The sequence below is a fragment of the Hemiscyllium ocellatum genome, chromosome 16, assembly GCF_020745735.1.
Source record: "Hemiscyllium ocellatum isolate sHemOce1 chromosome 16, sHemOce1.pat.X.cur, whole genome shotgun sequence".
NCBI classification, from domain to species: domain Eukaryota; kingdom Metazoa; phylum Chordata; class Chondrichthyes; order Orectolobiformes; family Hemiscylliidae; genus Hemiscyllium; species Hemiscyllium ocellatum.
This window is the reverse complement of record NC_083416.1, coordinates 19,050,684-19,067,131: the sequence shown is the minus strand read 5'-3', so window position 1 is coordinate 19,067,131 and position 16,448 is coordinate 19,050,684. Positions and strand designations below refer to the sequence as shown.

The 16,448-nt window shown below is 51.0% G+C and overlaps 1 protein-coding gene across 1 annotated transcript in view; it reads right to left on the bottom strand.

Annotated features, from left to right (window-relative positions):
• The window catches only part of LOC132823549 (soluble guanylate cyclase 88E-like), a 187,781-nt gene that overhangs the window by 139,946 nt on the left and 31,387 nt on the right, over positions 1 to 16,448 (bottom strand). The window contains exon 3 of the mRNA XM_060837493.1: positions 211 to 350. Within this exon, the coding sequence (XP_060693476.1) occupies positions 211 to 350 (140 nt within the window). The remainder of the gene's footprint in view (positions 1 to 210; positions 351 to 16,448) is intronic.

The window sequence follows — 16,448 nt, the reverse complement described above, 5'->3', positions numbered from 1 at the left end:
AACCGTCTTCTCCCGGTGCTTGTATCCCTTGACCCTTCACATCCCTCATCACCACTCCCAACATCAATAACCCCTGATCTATGGCATTCCCCCACATCAGTAACCCTGACCCTTCACCTCCCTCACTCCTCCACACCAGTAACCCCTGACCCTTCACCTTTGTCCTAACCCCATAGTTCATCATTGAGGTTCATCCATGTGTGGTGGTACCTGTAATGAAGGGTGACTCCTGTGGCTGACTCCTCCTGACAGAAGAAGGTAGGGGGCTGGACCTTGGGGTAGCTGAAGCGCAGGTACTCATGAAGATTGTCCAAACCGTTCACAAAGTCACGCACATGCCTGCCCAGAACCTGGGGGAATGGGGAGAGAAAGACAGACAGACATCACATCATGGGGACGGGGAGGAATATGTTGGTGAAAACCAGCACAGGATGGGGAAAGCACAACTGACCCACAAACAGATCAACAAAGAATGGGGAGGTGTTCTCAGTGTATGATAAACAATACTGAATGCGGGGCGAGGGGTGGGGCGGTGGGGGATGCTCGGGTTGGAGGAGTGTGAGGAACAAGCAGAGTAAGGCAGGATGAGCTGAGAAAGAGACAAGTCTGAGTGAACAAGATCAGTCATTCCACATGGAGAACATCACCACACAATAGACAAACACCAAACGGAATGCAGAGCAGGTTCTCTCTCTCAATTTGAAATGATGCTGCATGTGAAAGATGATGTGGTGGTGGAAGGATATAGTATTGATGTGATTCCAAAGGTTACGGTGCACAGAAAGGAGGAGAAACTCTATCTCAATACCCAGTCCGTTTTCTCTCTCTTTCTCCCTTTGGTTCCCGGTGTTGCCAGTCTCTGCTCTCTGTACCCCCCTCACTTTCCCCAGTCCTGCCCATCTCTCTTTCTCTCTCACTTTCTCCAGTCTTGCTTGTCTTCCATTCTCTTCTGCATTCCCCATTCCTCCCGGTCTCTCTTTCTCTCTCTCATTTTACCCTGTTTTGCTTTCCCCATTCCTCCGTTTCTCGTTCTCTCTCACATTCCCCATTCCTCTGTCTCTCGTTCTCTCTCGCTTAACCCAGTTCTGTCTGTCTCTTATTCTCTCTCACTTTCCCTAGTCTCGCCTATTTCACTGTTTCCCCAGTCCTATCTCTCTCGTCCTCATTCTCCTATCCTGCCTCTGTCCCTCTTTCCCCAGTCCTGTCTGTCTGTCTCTCTCTCCCTCTCAATTCCCAGTCCTGCCAGTCCATTTCTCTCTATCTTTTTCTCTCCAACTGTAGCCCACTCTCTATACCCACTTTTACCACTCTGACATTATTTCCAGTCATATCCATCACTCTTTCTATCCTCTATCTGTCTCAGTTTCCTGAGTCCTGTCTCTCTTTCACTAATTGCATGAGTCTCTTCATCTCTTTTTCACCAATGCTATCTCTCTGTCTATCATTCCTCAGTCCTGTCTGCCTCCCAATCTTTCCCTCGATCTGTAAGTCTCCCTTTCTCCCTCCCTTACTCTTTCCGTTACTTTCTCTCTCTCTCTCTCTCTTCCGGTCCTGTATCTCCATTTATCAGTTTACCCAGTCCTGTCTGTCTCTCTCACTTTCCCCATCCTATCTCTGTCTGCATCCCTCTCTTACCCCAGTCTTGTGTATCTCTCTCTTTCCCCATTCCTGTTTGTCCCTCTCTTTCCCCATCCTGCCTGTCACTCTCTTTCCCCAGTCCTGTCTCTCTCTCTCTTTCCCCAGAACTGTCTGTCTCTCACTTTGCACAGCCCTCTTTGCCTGTCTCTTTCCCCTGTCCTGACTGTCTCTCTTTCGCTCCATCTCATTTGCTGTCCCTCCCTTTCCCCAGTCCTGTCTGTCTCTCTCTTTCCCCAGTCCTGACTATCTGTCTCTCTCTTTTCCTGTCCTGTCCGTCTCTCTTTCCCCAGTCCTCTTTGCTTCTCTCTTTCCCCAGTCCTGTGAGTCTGTCTCTCTCTCTCTCTCGCTTTCTTTCACCGTCCTGTCCATCTCTCTCTTTCCCCAGTCCTCTTTGTCTCTCTCTTTCCCCAGTCCCGATTGTCTCTCTCTTTCCCCTGTCCTGACGGTCTCTCTCTCGACCCAGTCCGGTCTCTGTGTCTCTGTCTCCAGTCCTGTCTGTCTCTCTCTTTCCGCAATCATGACTGTCTCTCTCTCTTTCCCCAATCCTGTCTGTCCCTCTCTTTCCCCGAACTGTCTCTCACTTTGCCCAGGCCTCTTTGCCTCTCTCTTTCCCCTGTCCTGACTCTCTCTCTCTCCCTCTCATTCGCTGTCCCTTTCTTTCCCCAGTCCTGACTGTGTCTCTCTTTCCACAGTCCGTTCTATCTGTCTGTCTCTCTCTCTCTTTTCCTGTCTTGTCTGTCTCTCTTTCCCCAGTCCTCTTTGTCTCTCTCTTTCCCCAGTCCCGACTGTCTCTCTCTCGACCCAGTCCGGTCTCTGTGTCTCTGTCTCCAGTCCTGTCTGTCTCTCTCTTTCCGCAATCATGACTGTCTCTCTCTCTTTCCCCAATCCTGTCTGTCCCTCTCTTTCCCCAGAACTGTCTCTCACTTTGCCCAGGCCTCTTTGCCTCTCTCTTTCCCCTGTCCTGACTCTCTCTCTCTCTCTCTCCCTCTCATTCGCTGTCCCTTTCTTTCCCCAGTCCTGACTGTATCTCTCTTTCCACAGTCCGTTCTATCTGTCTGTCTCTCTCTCTCTTTTCCTGTCCTGTCTGTCTCTCTTTCCCCAGTCCTGTCTGTCTCTCTCTTTCCCCAGTCCTGTGAGTCTGTCTCTCTCTCTTTACTTTTCGTTCCCCGTCCTGTTCATCTCTCTCTTTTCCTAGTCCTCTTTATCTTTCTCTGTCCCCAGTCATGTCTGTCTCTCTCTTTCCGCAGTCATGACTGTCTCTCTCTTTCCCCAGTCCTGACTGTCTCTCTCGTTCCGCCATCCTGTCTTTCGCTCTCTTTCCCCAATACTGTCTATCTCTCTCTCCACAGTCCTGTCTGTCTGTCTGTCTCTCTCCATCATTTCCCGTCCTGTCCGTCTCTCTTTCCCCAGTCCACTTTGTCTCTCTTTTTCCAGTCCTGTCAGTCTCTCTCTCTCTCTCTCTCTCCCCAGTCCTGTCTGTTTCTCTCTTTTTGCAGCCCTGTCTGTCTCTCTCTCGACCCAGTCCAGTCTCTGTCTCTCTTTCCCCAGTTCTGTTTGTCTTTCTCTGTCCTCAGTCCTGTCTGTCTCTCTCTTTCTGCAGTCATGACTGTCTCTCTCTGTTTCCCCAGTCCTGTCTGTCTCTCTCTTTCCACAGTCATGACTGTCTCTCTCTCTCTTTCCCCAATACGGTCTGTCTCTCTCGTTCCGCCATCCTGTCTCTCACTCTCTTTCCCCAATACTGTCTATCTCTCTCTCTCTCCACAGTCCTGTCTGTCTGTCTCTCTCTCTCCATCTTTTCCCATCCTGTCCGTCTCTCTTTCCCCAGTCCTCTTTGTCTCTCTTTTTCCAGTCCTGTCAGTCGCTCTCTCTCTCTCTCTCTCTCTTTCTATTTCCCCAGTCCTGTCTGTCTCTCTATTTCCCCAGTCCTGTCTGTCTCTCTCTTCCCCCAGTCCTGTCTATCTTTCTCTTTCCTCAATCCAGTCTATCTCTTTCCCCAGTCCTGTCAGTCTCTCTCTTTCCCCAATCCTGTCTGTCTCTCTATTTCCCCATTCCTGTCTGTCTCTCTCTTTCCCCAGTCCGGTCTGTCTCTCTTTCCACAGTCCTGTCTGTCTCTCTCTTTTCCCAGTCCTCTCTATCTCCCTCATTCCACCGTCCTGTCTGTCTCTCTCTTTCCACAGACCTGACTATCTATCTCTTTCCCCTCTCCTCTTTGCCTCTCTCTTTCTCCAGTCCTGTCTGCCCCTCTCTTTCCACAATCCTGTCTGCCCCTCTCTTTCCACAATCCTGTCTGTCTCCCTCTTTCCCCAGTCCTGGCCCTCACTCTCTTTCACCAATCCTGCCTGTCTCTCTCTTTCCCCAGTCCTCTTTGCCTCTCTCTTTCCCCAGTCCTGTCTCTCTCTCTTTCTTTCCCCAGTACTGTCTGTCTCTCTCTTTTCGCAGCCCTGTCTATCTCTCCCTTTCCCCGTCCTGTCTTTCTCTCTCTTTCCCCGTCCTATCATTCTCTCTCTTTCCCCAGAACTGTTTGTCACTTTCTTTCCCCTGTCCTGTCTGTCTCTCTCTGTCCTCAGTCCTGTCTGTCTCTCTCTTTCCGCAGTCATGACTGTCTCTCTCTCTCTTTCTCCAGTCCTGTCTGTCTCTCTCGTTCCGCCATCCTGTCTCTCACTCTCTTTCCCCAATACTGTCTATCTCGCTCACTCCACAGTCCTGTCTGTCTGTCTCTCTCCATCTTTTCCCGTCCTGTCCATCTCTCTTTCCCCAGTCCTCTTTGTCTCTCTTTCCAGTCCTGTCAGTATTTCTCTCTCTCTCTCTCTCACTTTCCCCAGTCCTGTCTGTCTCTCCCTTTACCCAGTGCTGACTGTCTCTCCCTTTCAACAGTCCTGTCTGTGTCTCTCTTTCCCCAGTCCTGTCTGTCTCTCTCTCTCTCCTTTCGCAGTCCTGTCTGTCTCTCTCTTTCCCCAGTCCTGTCTGTCTCTCTCTTTCCCCAGTCCTGACTGTCTCTCTCTTTCCCCAGTTCTGTCTGTCTCTCTCTTTCCCCAGTCCTGTCTGTCTCTCTCTTTCCCCAGTCCTGACTGTCTCTCTCTTTCCCCAGTCCTGTCTGTCTCTCTCTTTCCCCAGTCCTGTCTGTCTCTCTTTCCCCAGTCCTGTCTGTCTCTCTCTTTTCCCAGTCCTGTCTGTCTCTCTCTTTCCATAGTCCTGTCAGTCTCCCTCTTTCCCCACAGCTGTCTGTCTCACCCTTTCCCCAATTCTGTCTGTCTCTCCCTTTCCCCAATCCTGTCTCTCTCTCTCTCTCTGTCCCCAGTCCTGTCTCTATCTCTCTCTTTCCCCAATCCTGTCTGTCTCTCTCTATCCCCAGTCCTGTCTGCTTCTTTCTTACCCCAGTCCTGTCTGTCTCTCTCTTTCCCCTGTCCTGTCAGTCTCTCTCTTTCCCCATTCCTCTCTCTCTCTCTTTCCCCAGTCCTGTCCCCCTCGCTCTCTTTCCCCACTCCTGGCTGTCTTTCTCTTTCCTCACTCCTGTCTGTCTCTCTCTGTCCCCAGTCATGTCTGTCTCTTTCTTTCTGCAATCATGACTGTCTCTCTCTCTTTCCCCAATTCTGTCTGTCCCTCTTTCCCCAGAACTGTCTCTCACTTTGTCCAGGCCTCTTTGCCTCTCTCTTTCCCCAGTCCTGTAAGTCTGTCTCTCTCTCTCTACCTTTCGTTCCCTGTCCTGTTCATCTCTCTCTTTTCCCAGTACTCTTTGTCTTTCTCTGTCCCCAGTCATGTCTGTCTCTCTCTTTCCACAGTCATGACTGTCTCTCTCTTTCCCCAGTCCTGACTGTCTCTCTCGTTCAGCCATCCTGTCTCTCACTCTCTTTCCCCAATACTGTCTATCTCTCTCCACAGTCCTGTCTGTCTGTCTGTCTCTCTCCATCATTTCCCATCCTGTCCGTCTCTCTTTCCCCAGTCCACTTTGTCTCTCTTTTTCCAGTCCTGTCAGTCTCTCTCTCTCTCTCTCTCTCTCTTTGCCCAGGCCTGTCTGTTTCTCTCTTTTTGCAGCCCTGTCTGTCTCTCTCTCGACCCAGTCCGGTCTCTGTCTCTCTTTCCCCAGTTCTGTTTGTCTCTCTCTGTCCTTAGTCCTGTCTGTCTCTCTCTTTCCGCAGTCATGACTGTCTCTTTCTGTTTCCCCAGTCCTGTCTGTCTCTCTCTTTCCGCAGTCATGACTGTCTCTCTCTCTCTCTCTTTCCACAATCCTGTCTGTCTCTCTCGTTCCGCCATCCTGTCTCTCACTCTCTTTCCCCAATACTGTCTATCTCTTTCTCTCCACAGTCCTGTCTGTCTGTCTGTCTCTCTCCATCTTTTCCCATCCTGTCTGTCTCTCTTTCCCCAGTCCTATTTGTCTCTCTTTTTCCAGTCCTGTCAGTCTCTCTCTCTATTTCCCTAGTCCTGTCTATCTCTCTCTTTCCCCAGTCCAGTCTATCTCTTTCCCCAGTCCTGTCTCTCTCTCTCTTTCCCCAGTCCTGTCTGTCTCTCTTTCCACAGTCCTGTCAGTCTCTCTCGTTTCCCAGTCCTGTCTGTCTCTCTTTCCCCAGTCCTCTCTATCTCCCGCGTTCCACCGTCCTGTCTGTCTCTCTCCACAGACCTGACTATCTATCTCTTTCCCCAGTCCTCTTTGCCTCTCTCTTTCCCCAGTCCTGTCTGTCTGTCTGTCTCTATCTCTGTTTGCCCGATCCTGTCTGTCTCTCTCTTTCCCCAGTCCTGTCTCTCGCTCTTTCCCCAGTCCTGTCTGTCTCTCTCTTTTCGCAGCCCTGTCTATCTCTCCCTTTCCCCGTCCTGTCTTTCTCTCTCTTTCCCCTGTCTTATCATTCTCTCTCTTTCCCCAGAACTGTTTGTTACTTTCTTTCCCCTGTCCTGTCTGTCTCTCTCTGTCCTCAGTCCTGTCTGTCTCTCTCTTTCCGCAGTCATGACTGTCTCTCTCTTTCCCCAAGTCCTGACTGTCTCTCTCGTTCCGCCATCCTGTCTCTCACTCTCTTTCCCCAATACTGTCTATCTCTCTCTCTCCACAGTCCTGTCTGTCTGTCTCTCTCCATCATTTCCCATCCTGTCCGTCTCTCTTTCCCCAGTCCACTTTGTCTCTCTTTTTCCAGTCCTGTCAGTCTCTCTCTCTCTCTCTCTCTCTCTTTCCCCAGGCCTGTCTGTTTCTCTCTTTTTGCAGCCCTGTCAGTCTCTCTCTCTATTTCCCCAGTCCTGTCTGTCTCTCTCTTCCCCCAGTCCTGTCTGTCTCTCTTTCCACAGTCCTGTCTGTCTCTCTCGTTTCCCAGTCCTGTCTGTCTCTCTTTCCACAGATCTGACTATCTATCTTTTTCCCCACTCCTCTTTGCCTCTCTCTTTCTCCAGTCCTGTCTGTCCCTCTCTTTCCCCAATCCTGTCTGTCCCTCTCTTTCCCCAATCCTGTCTGTCTCCCTCTTTCCCCAATCCTGTCTGTCTCCCTCTTTCGGGTAAAAAATGAGGTCTGCAGATGCTGGAGATCACAGCTGAAAATGTGTTGCTGGTTAAAGCACAGCAGGTCAGGCAGCATCCAAGGAATAGGAAATTCGACGTTTCGGGCATAAGCCCTTCATCAGGAATCGGGCATAAGCCCTTCATCAGGAATCGGGCATAAGCCCTTCCTGATGAAGGGCTTATGCCCGAAACGTCGAATTTCCTATTCCTTGGATGCTGCCTGACCTGCTGTGCTTTAACCAGCAACACATTTTCAGCTGTCTCCCTCTTTCCCCAATCCTGTCTGTCTCCCTCTTTCCCCAGTCCTCTTTGCCTCTCTCTTTTCCCAGTCCTGTCTGTCTGTCTCTATCTCTGTTTGCCCGATCCTGTCTGTCTCTCTCTTTCCCCAGTCCTGTCTCTCGCTCTTTCCCCAGTCCTGTCTGTCTCTCTCTTTTCGCAGCCCTGTCTATCTCTCCCTTTCCCCTGTCCTGTCCTTCTCTCTCTTTCCCCTGTCCTATCATTCTCTCTCTTTCCCCAGAACTGTTTGTCACTTTCTTTCCCCTGTCCTGTCTGTCTCTCTCTGTCCTCAGTCCTGTCTGTCTCTCTCTTTCCGCAGTCATGACTGTCCCTCTCTCTCTTTCTCCAGTCCTGTCTGTCTATCTCGTTCCGCCATCCTGTCTCTCACTCTCTTTCCCCAATACTGTCTATCTCGCTCACTCCACAGTCCTGTCTGTCTGTCTCTCTCCATCTTTTCCCGTCCTGTCCGACTCCCTTTCCCCAGTCCTCTTTGTCTCTCTTTTTCCAGTCCTGTCAGTATTTCTCTCTCTCTCTCTCTCTCTCTCCCTCTCACTTTCCCCAGTCCTGTCTATCTCTCCCTTTACCCAGTCCTGTCTGTCTCTCTCTTTCCCCAGTCCTGTCTGTCTCTCTTTCCCCAGTCCTGTCTGTCTCTCTCTTTCCTCAGTCCTATCTGCATCTCTCTTTCCCCAGTCCAGTCTATCTCTCTCTTTCCCATTCTTGCCTGCCTCTCCTTTTCCCCAATCCACTCTCTCTCTCCCTGTCACTTTTCCCAGTCCTCTCTCTCTCTTTCAATCCACTCTCCTGTCTCTCTCTCTTTCCCCAGTCCCGTCTGTCTCCCTCTGTCCCCAGTCCTGTCTCTCTCTCTCTCTCTCTCTCTTTCCCCAGTCCTGTCTGCCTGTCTCTTTCCCAAGTCCTTTCTGTCTCACTTTCCCCAGTCCTGTCTGTCTCTCTCTGTCCCCAATCCTGTCTGTCTCGGCCTTTCCTCAGTCAGGTCAGGCAGCATCGGGCCCGAAACGCCGAATTTCCTGTTCCTTGGATGCTGCCTGACCTGCTGTGCTTTAACCAGCAACACATTTTCAGCTCTGATCTCCAGCATCTGCAGACCTCACTTTTTACTCACTCTTTCCACAGTCCTGTTTGCTTCTTTTTTTCCCCAGTCCTGTCAATCTCACTCTTTCCCCTGTCCTGTCTGTCTCTCTCTCTCGTTCCCCACTTCGGTCTGTGTCTCTCTTTCCCCAGTCTTGTCTCTCTCTCTCTCTCTTTTTCCCCTGTCCTGTCTGTCTCTCTCTTTCCCCTGTCCTGTCTGTATCTCCTTTTCCCCAGGCCTGTATGTCTCTCCCTTTCCCAGTCCTGTCTGTCTCTCTTTTCTCACTCCTCTTTGGCTATCTCTTTCCCCAGTCCTGTCTGACTCTCTTTTTTCCAATCCTGACTTTCTCTCTATTTCCCCAGTCCTTCTGTCTCTCTCTTTCCCCAATCCTCTTTACCTCTCTATTTCCCTAGTCCTGTATTTCTCTCTCTTTCCCCAATCCTGTCTCTCTCTCCCTGTCTCTTTCCCCAGTTTTCTCTCTCTCTCTCTCTCTCTGTCTCTTTCCATAGTCCCATCTGTTTCTCCTTTTCCCCAATCCTGTCTAACTCTCTCTTTCCCCAGTCCTGTTTCTCTGTCTTTCCCCAATCCTGCCTGACTCTCTCTTTTCCCAATCCTGTCTGACTCTCTCTTTTCCCAATTCTGTCTGTCTCTCTCTTTCCCCAGTCCTGTCTGTCTCTCTCTTTTCCCAATCCTGTCTGTCTCTCTCTTTTCTCAGTCCTGTCTGTGTCTCCCTTTCCCCAGTCCTCTCTGGCTCTCTCTTCCCCCAATCCTGTCTGTCTCTCTCTTCCCCCAGTCCTGTCTGTCTCTCTCTTCCCCCTGTCCTGTCTGTCTCTCTCTTTCCCGTGTCCTGTCCGTCTCTCTCTTTCCCCTGTCCTGTCCATCTCTCTCTTTCCCCTGTCCTGTCTGTCTCTCTCTTTCCCCATTCCTGTCCCCCTCTCTCTCTTTCCCCACTCCTGGCTGTCTTTCTCTTTCCGCAGTCCTGCCTGTCTCTCTCTTTCCCCATTCCTGTCTCTCTCTCTCTTTCCCCAGTCCTGTCTCTCTCTTTCTCTCTTTCCCCAGTCCTGTCTCTCTCTCTTTCGCCAGGCCTGTATGTCTCTCCCTTTCCCCAATCCTGTCTGCTTCTATCTTTCCCCAGTCCTGTCTGTCTCTTTTTTCTCACTCCTCTTTGGCTCTCTCTTTCCCCAGTCCTGTCTGACTCTCTTTTTTCCAATCCTGACTTTCTCTCTATTTCCCCAGTCCTTCTGTCTCTCTCTTTCCCCAATCCTCTTTACCTCTCTATTTCTCCAGTCCTGTCTGTCTCTCTCTTTCCCCAGTCCTGTCTGTCTCTCTCTCTTCCCTAGTCCTGTCTGTCTCTCTTTCCCCAGTCCTGTCTGTCTCTCTCTCTTCCCCCAGTCCTCTCTGTGTCTCCCTCTTCTCCCAGTCCTGTCTGTCTCTCTTTATCCCCAATCCTGTCTTGTCTCTCTCTTTCCCCAGTCCTCTTTACCTCGCTCTTGCCCCACTCCTGACTGTCTCACTCTTTCCACAGCCCTGTTTGCTTCTTTCTTTCCCCAGTCCTGTCTGTCTCTCTCTTTCCCCATTCTTGTCTCTCTCTCTATTCCTGATGAAGGACTTATGCTCGAAACGTCGAATTCTCTATTCCTGAGATGCTGCCTAACCTGCTGTGCTTTGACCAGCAACACATTTGCAGCTCTCTCTCTCTTTCCCCAGTCCTGTCTCTCTCTCTCTCTCTCTCTCTCTTTCCCCTGTCCTGTCTCTCTCTCTCTCTTTCCCCAGTCCTGCCTGTCCTCACTTTCCCCAGTCATGTCTCTCTCTCACTTTCCCCAGTCCTGTCTGTCTCTCTCTTCCCCAGTCTTGTCTGTCTCTCACTTTCTTTAGTCCTGTCTATCTCTCTCTGTCCCCAATCCTGTCTCTTTCTCTCTTTTCCCAGTCCTGTCTGACTCTCTTTTTTCCAATCCTGACTTTCTCTCTATTTCCCCAGTCCTTCTTTCTCTCTCTTTCCCCAATCCTCTTTACCTCTCTATTTCCCCAGTCCAGTCTGTCTCTCTCTTTCCCCAGTCCTGTCTGTCTCTCTCTTTCCCCAGTTCTGTCTGTCTCTCTCTTTTCCCAGTCATGTCTCTCTCTCTCTTACTGGAGTCCTCTCTGTCTCTCTCGTTCTGACATCCTATCTGTCTCTCTCTCTTTCCCCGGTCCTATCTCTCTCTTTCCCCAGTTCTGTCTGTCTCTCTCTTTCCCCAGTCCTGTCTGTCTCACTCTTTCCCCAATCCTGTCTGTTTCTCTGTTTCCCCAGGCCTGTCTCTCTCTCTCTCCCCAGTCCTCTCTGTCTCTCTCTCTTTCCCCTGTCCTGCCTGTTGTCTCTTTCCCTAGTCATGTCTCTCTCTCTCTTTCCCCTGTCCTGTCTGCCTGTCTCTTTCCCTAGTACTTTCTGTCTCTCTCTTTCCACAGTCCTGTCTGTCTCTCACTTTCTCCAGTCCTGTCTATCCCTCTCTGTCCCCAATCCTGTCTGTCTCTGCCTTTCCGCAGTTCTCTCTGTCTCTCTCTTTTCCCAGTCCTCTTTGCCTCTCTCTTTCCCCAGTCCTGTCTGTCTCTCTTTTCCCTGTCCTGTCTGTCTCTCCCTTTCCGTAGACCTGTCTTTCTCTCTCTTTCCCCAGTCCTTTCTCTTTTCCCCGTCCTCTCACTCTCTCTCTTTCCCCAGTCCTGTCTCTCTCTCTCTCTCATTCCCCATCCCTGTCTGTCTCTCTCTTTCCCCACTCCTGTCTCTCTCTCTCTCTGTCTCTTTCCATAGTCCTGTCTGTTTCTCCTTTTCCCCAATCCTGTCTGTTTCTCTCTTTTTCCAATCCTGTCTCTCTCTCTCTCTTCCCCCAGTCATGTCTGTCTCTCTCTTTTTCCCCAATCCTGTCTGTCTCTCTCTTTCCCCAGTCCTCTTTACCTCGCTCTTTCCCCACTCTTGACTGTCTCTCTCTTCCCCCAGTCTTGTCTGTCTCTCTCTTTCCCCAGTCCTCACTATCCCCCTCTTTCCCCTGTCCTGTCTGTCTCTCTTTTTCCTCAATCCTGTCTGTCTCTCTCTTTCCCCAGTCCTCTTTACCTCGCTCTTTCCCCAATCCTGTCTTTCTCTCCCTTTCTCCAATCCTGTCTGTCTCTCGTTCCCCAGTCCTCTTTACCTCGCTCTTTCCCCACTCCTGACTGTCTCACTCTTTCCACAGTCCTGTTTGCTTCTTTCTTTCCCCAGTCCTGTCAGTCTCACTCTTTCCCCTGTCCTGTCTGTCTCTCTCTTTCCCCATTCTTGTCTCTCTCTCTTTCCCCGTCCTCTCTCTCTCTCTCTCTCTTTCCCCTGTCCTGTCTGTCTCTCTCTTTCTCCAGTCCTGTCTCTCTCTCTCTCTTTCCCCACTCCTGCCTGTCTCTCTCTTTCCCCAGTCCTGTCTGTCTCTCTCTGTCCCCAGTCCTGTCTCTCTCTCTCTTTCCCCATTCCTGCCTGTCTCTTTCTTTCCCCACTCCTATCTGTCTCTCTCTTTCCCCAATCCTGTCTGTCTGTCTCATTCCCCAGTCCCGTCAGTCTCTATCTTTCCCCTGTCCTGTCTGTCTGTCTCTTTTCTCAATCCTGTCTGTCTCTCTCTCTCCCCATTCCTGTCTCTCTCTCTCTCTCTTTCCCCAGTCCTATCTCTCTCTCTCTTTCCACAATCCTGTCTGTCTCTCTCTTTCCCCATCTCTTTTCCCAGTCCTGTCTGCCTCTCTCTTTCTCCAGTCCTGTCTGAGTCTCTCTTTCCCTTGTCCTGTCTGTCTCTCTTTCCCCATCTCTTTGTCCAGTCCTGTCTGTCTCTCTCTTACCCCAGTCCTATCTGTCTCCTTTATTCCCCAGTCCTTTCTTTCTCTCCCTTTCCCCACTCCTTTCTGTCTCCTTTCATGAACACTGTCCATTTCTGGTCTCCCTGCTATGGGAAAGATTTTATTATGCTGGAAATAATTCCAAGAAGATTTACCAAGGTGTGTCCTGGAATGGATGGTTTGAGTTAGAAGGAGAGCCTGCATATGGTCAGATGTTTTTTACTGTATCATGGGACTTTGAGAGGTGACCTTACGGAGGTTTAAAAAATAATGAGGGTGAATAGCAGTTATCGTTTTCTCGGGTGGGGAATTTCACGACTAGGAGCATAGTTTAAGGTGAGAAAAGAAAGATTTAAAACATACATGAGGGACAATTGTTTTACATAGAGAATGGCTCATGTGTGGAATGAACTTCCAGAAGAGGTTGGATTAGGTCCAGTTACAATGTTTAAGAGACATTTATATGAGTTCTTGAATAAAAATGTTTGGAGGGATATGGGCCAAGTGCAGGCTGTTGGGAAAAGTCTAATGTAGGATTATGTTTTGCATGGACTGGTTGGAACAAAGGGTCTATTTTTGTGCTGGATGACTCTATAAATCTATAATTCTCTTTCTTTCCCTCGTTCTGTCATTCCCTCTCTTTCTCCAAACCTGTCTCTCTGTATGTTTCCCTTTTTCCAGTTTTGCTGATCTTTCTTTTTCTTTTTTTCTAGCTCTCTCTCTCTCTCGCTCGCTCTCTCACTCTCACTCTCTCTCTTTATCCAGTTTGACCACTCACATGTAACCAGTCAAGCCCCTAGCTCTGTCATTCTCGGTCCAGAATCTATCTATCTGTCTCTATCTTTCCCTAATTCGGCTGTCTCTCTCTTTTGTCAGTGCTGCTCTCCCAGTATCATTCCCCAAGTCAATCTGTCTCTATCTCCAGGTCAGTGTGTCTCTCATTCACTGGGTCAGTCTGTCTCTCTATCCTCAGGTCAATCTGTCTCTCTATCCCAAAGGCAGTCTGTCTCTCTATCTCCAGGCAAAGGTGAGGACTGCAGATGCTGGAAACCAAACTTTAGATCAGAGTGGTGCTGGAAAAGCACAACAGGTGAGGCAGCATCCGGGGAGCAGGAAAATCAACGTTTCAAACAAAAACCCTCCATCGGGAATAGAGGCAGGAAGCCTCAGGGGTGGTGAGATAAATGGGGGGGGGGTTTGGGGAGAAGACAGCAAAGAGTACAATAGTTACAATAGGGGGTGGGGACAGAGGTGATTGGTCAGAGAGGAAAGAAAAAGAGTTTGCTACCTTCCCCCACCCACCTCCTCTTTACTACCTTCCCCCACCCTCCTCTCCCACCTCCATCCCCACCACCATTCACCTATTGTACTCTTTGCTGTCTTCTCCCCAGCTCCACCCTCCTCCATCCCCCATTTATCTCTCTATCTCCAGGTCAGTCTGTCTCTCTATCCCCAGGCCAGTCTGTCTCTCTCTAACCCTAGGCCAGACTGTCTCTATCCCCAGGCCAGTCTGTCTCTATCCCCAGGCCAGTCTGTCTCTCTCTATCCCCAGGCCAGTCTGTGTCTCTACCCCCAGGCCAGTCTGTCTCCCTATCCCCAGGCAGATCTGTCTCTCATTCCCCAGGCCAGTCTGTCTCTCTATCTCCAGGCCAGTCTATCTCTATCCCCAGGCCAGTCTGTCTCTCTCTATCCCCAGGCCAGTCTGTGTCTGTACCCCCAGGCCAGTCTGTCTCCCTATCCCCAGGCAGATCTGTCTCTCATTCCCCAGGCCAGTCTGTGTCTCTATCTCCAGGCCAGTCTGTCTCTCTCTATCCCCAGGCAAGTCTGCCTCTCAATTCCCAGGCCAGTCTGTCTATCTCCAGCTCAGTCTGTCTCTCTATCTCCGGCTCAGTCTACCTCTCTATCTCCAGGCCAGCGTGTCTCTCTACACCCAGGCCAGTCTGTCTCTCTATCCCCAGGCCAGTCTGTCTCTCAATCCCCAGGCCAGTCTGTCTCTCAATCCCCAGGCCAGTCTGTCTCTCTATTCCCAGGCCAGTCTGTCTCTCAATCCCCAGGCCAGTCTGTCTCTCTACACCCAGGCCAGTCTGTCTCTCTATCCCCAGGCCAGTCTGTCTCTCAATCCCCAGGCCAGTCTGTCTCTCAATCCCCAGGCCAGTCTGTCTCTCTATTCCCAGGCCAGTCTGTCTCTCAATCCCCAGGCCAGTCTGTCTCTCTATCTCCAGGCCAGTCTGTCTCTCAATCCCCAGGCCAGTCTGTCTCTCTATCTCCAGGCCAGTCTGTCTCTCAATCCCCAGGCCAGTCTGTCTCTCTATCTCCAGGCCAGTCTGTCTCTCTATCCCCAGGCCAGTCTGTCTCTCAATCCCCAGGCCAGTCTGTCTCTCAATCCCCAGGCCAGTCTGTCTCTCTATTCCCAGGCCAGTCTGTCTCTCAATCCCCAGGCCAGTCTGTCTCTCTATTCCCAGGCCAGTCTGTCTCTCAATCCCCAGGCCAGACTGTCTCTTTATTCCCAGGCCAGTCTGTCTCTTTATTCCCAGGCCAGTCTGTCTCTCTATCGCCAGGCCAGACTGTCTCTCTATCGCCAGGCCAGACTGTCTCTCTATCGCCAGGCCAGTCTGTCTCTCTATTCCCAGGCCAATCTGTCTGTCATTCCCCAGGCCAATCTGTCTGTCATTCCCCAGGCCAGTCTGTCTCCCTATCCCCAGGCAGATCTGTCTCTCATTCCCCAGGCCAGTCTGTGTCTCTATCCCCAGGCCAGTCTGTCTCTGTCATTCCCCAAGCCAGTCTGTCTGTCATTTCCCAGGCCAGTCTGTCTCTCTATCCCCAGGCCAGTCTGTTTCTCAATCCCCAGGCCAGTCTATATCTCATTCCCCAGACCAGTCTGTTTCTCTATCTCCAGCTCAGTCTGTCTGTCTATCCTCAGGCCAGTCTCTCTCCCTCAGTCCCAGGGCAGTCTGTCTCTGTATTCCCCAGGCCAAATTGTCTCTGTATTCCCCAGGCCAGTCTGTCTCTGTATTCCCCAGGCCAGTCCGTCTCTGTATTCCCCAGGCCAATATGTCTCTCAATCCCCAGATCAGTCTGTCTCTTAGTCCATAGGTCAGTCTGTCTCTCTATCCCCAGGCCGGTCTCTCTCTCTCAATTTCTAGGTCAGTTTGTCCCTCAATCCCCAGGTTAGTCTGTCTTTCTATTCCCCAGGCCAGTCTGTCTCTCAATCCTCAGGCCAGTCTGTCTCTCAATCCCCAGGTCAGTTTGTCTCTCAAACTCTAGGCAAGTCTGTCTCTCTATCCCTAGGCCAGTCTGTCTCTTAGTCCCCAGGTCAGTTTGTCTTTCAATTCCCAGGTCAGTCTGTCTCTCTTTCCCCAGTCCTGTGTGTTGGCTTTTCTCCCCAGTCCTGTGTGTGTATCTCTCCCTGGTCCTGTGTGTGTGTCACTACTGCCCGGTGCGTGCGTGTCCCTCTCTCCCTGGTGCTGTGCGTGCCCCTCTCTCCCTGAACCTGTGCGTATCTCTCTCACCCCGAACCTGTGCGTGTTCCTCTCTCCCCTGTCCTGTGTGTGTGTGTGTGTGTGTCTCTCTCTCTCTCCCCAGTCCTGTGTGTGTGTTCCCTCTCTGTCTCCGGTCCTGCGTGTGTGTCTCTCTCTCTCCTCTGCCCTGTGTGTGTCCCTCTCTCCCCAGTCCTCTGTGTGTCTCTCTCTCCCGGTCCTGCATGTGTGTCTCTCTCTCTCCCCGGTCCTGTGTGTGTGTTGCTCTCTCTCTCCCCAGTTCTGTATATGTGTCTCTCTCCCCAGTCCTGTGTGTGTCTCTTTCTCCCCAGTCCTGTGTGTGTTCCTCTCTCCCCAGTCCTGTGTGTGTCCTTCTCCCCCTGGTCCTGTGTATGTCCCTCTCTACCCCGGTCCTGTGTGTGTCTCTCTCCCCGGTCCTGTGTGTGTGTCTCTCTCCCCGGTCCTGTGTGTGTGTCTCTCTCCCCGGTCCTGTGTGTGTGTCTCTTTCTTCCTGGTCCTGTGCGTATCTCTCTCTCCCCGGTCCTATGTGTGTCCCTCTCTCCCTGTGCTGCGTGTGTCTCTTTCCCAAGTTCTATTATTTTTCTGTGTGTCTGTGTTATGATTGGAATGATCCAGCCAGGTGATACTCGTAAAGTATGGGTTCCCTGATTTGACCT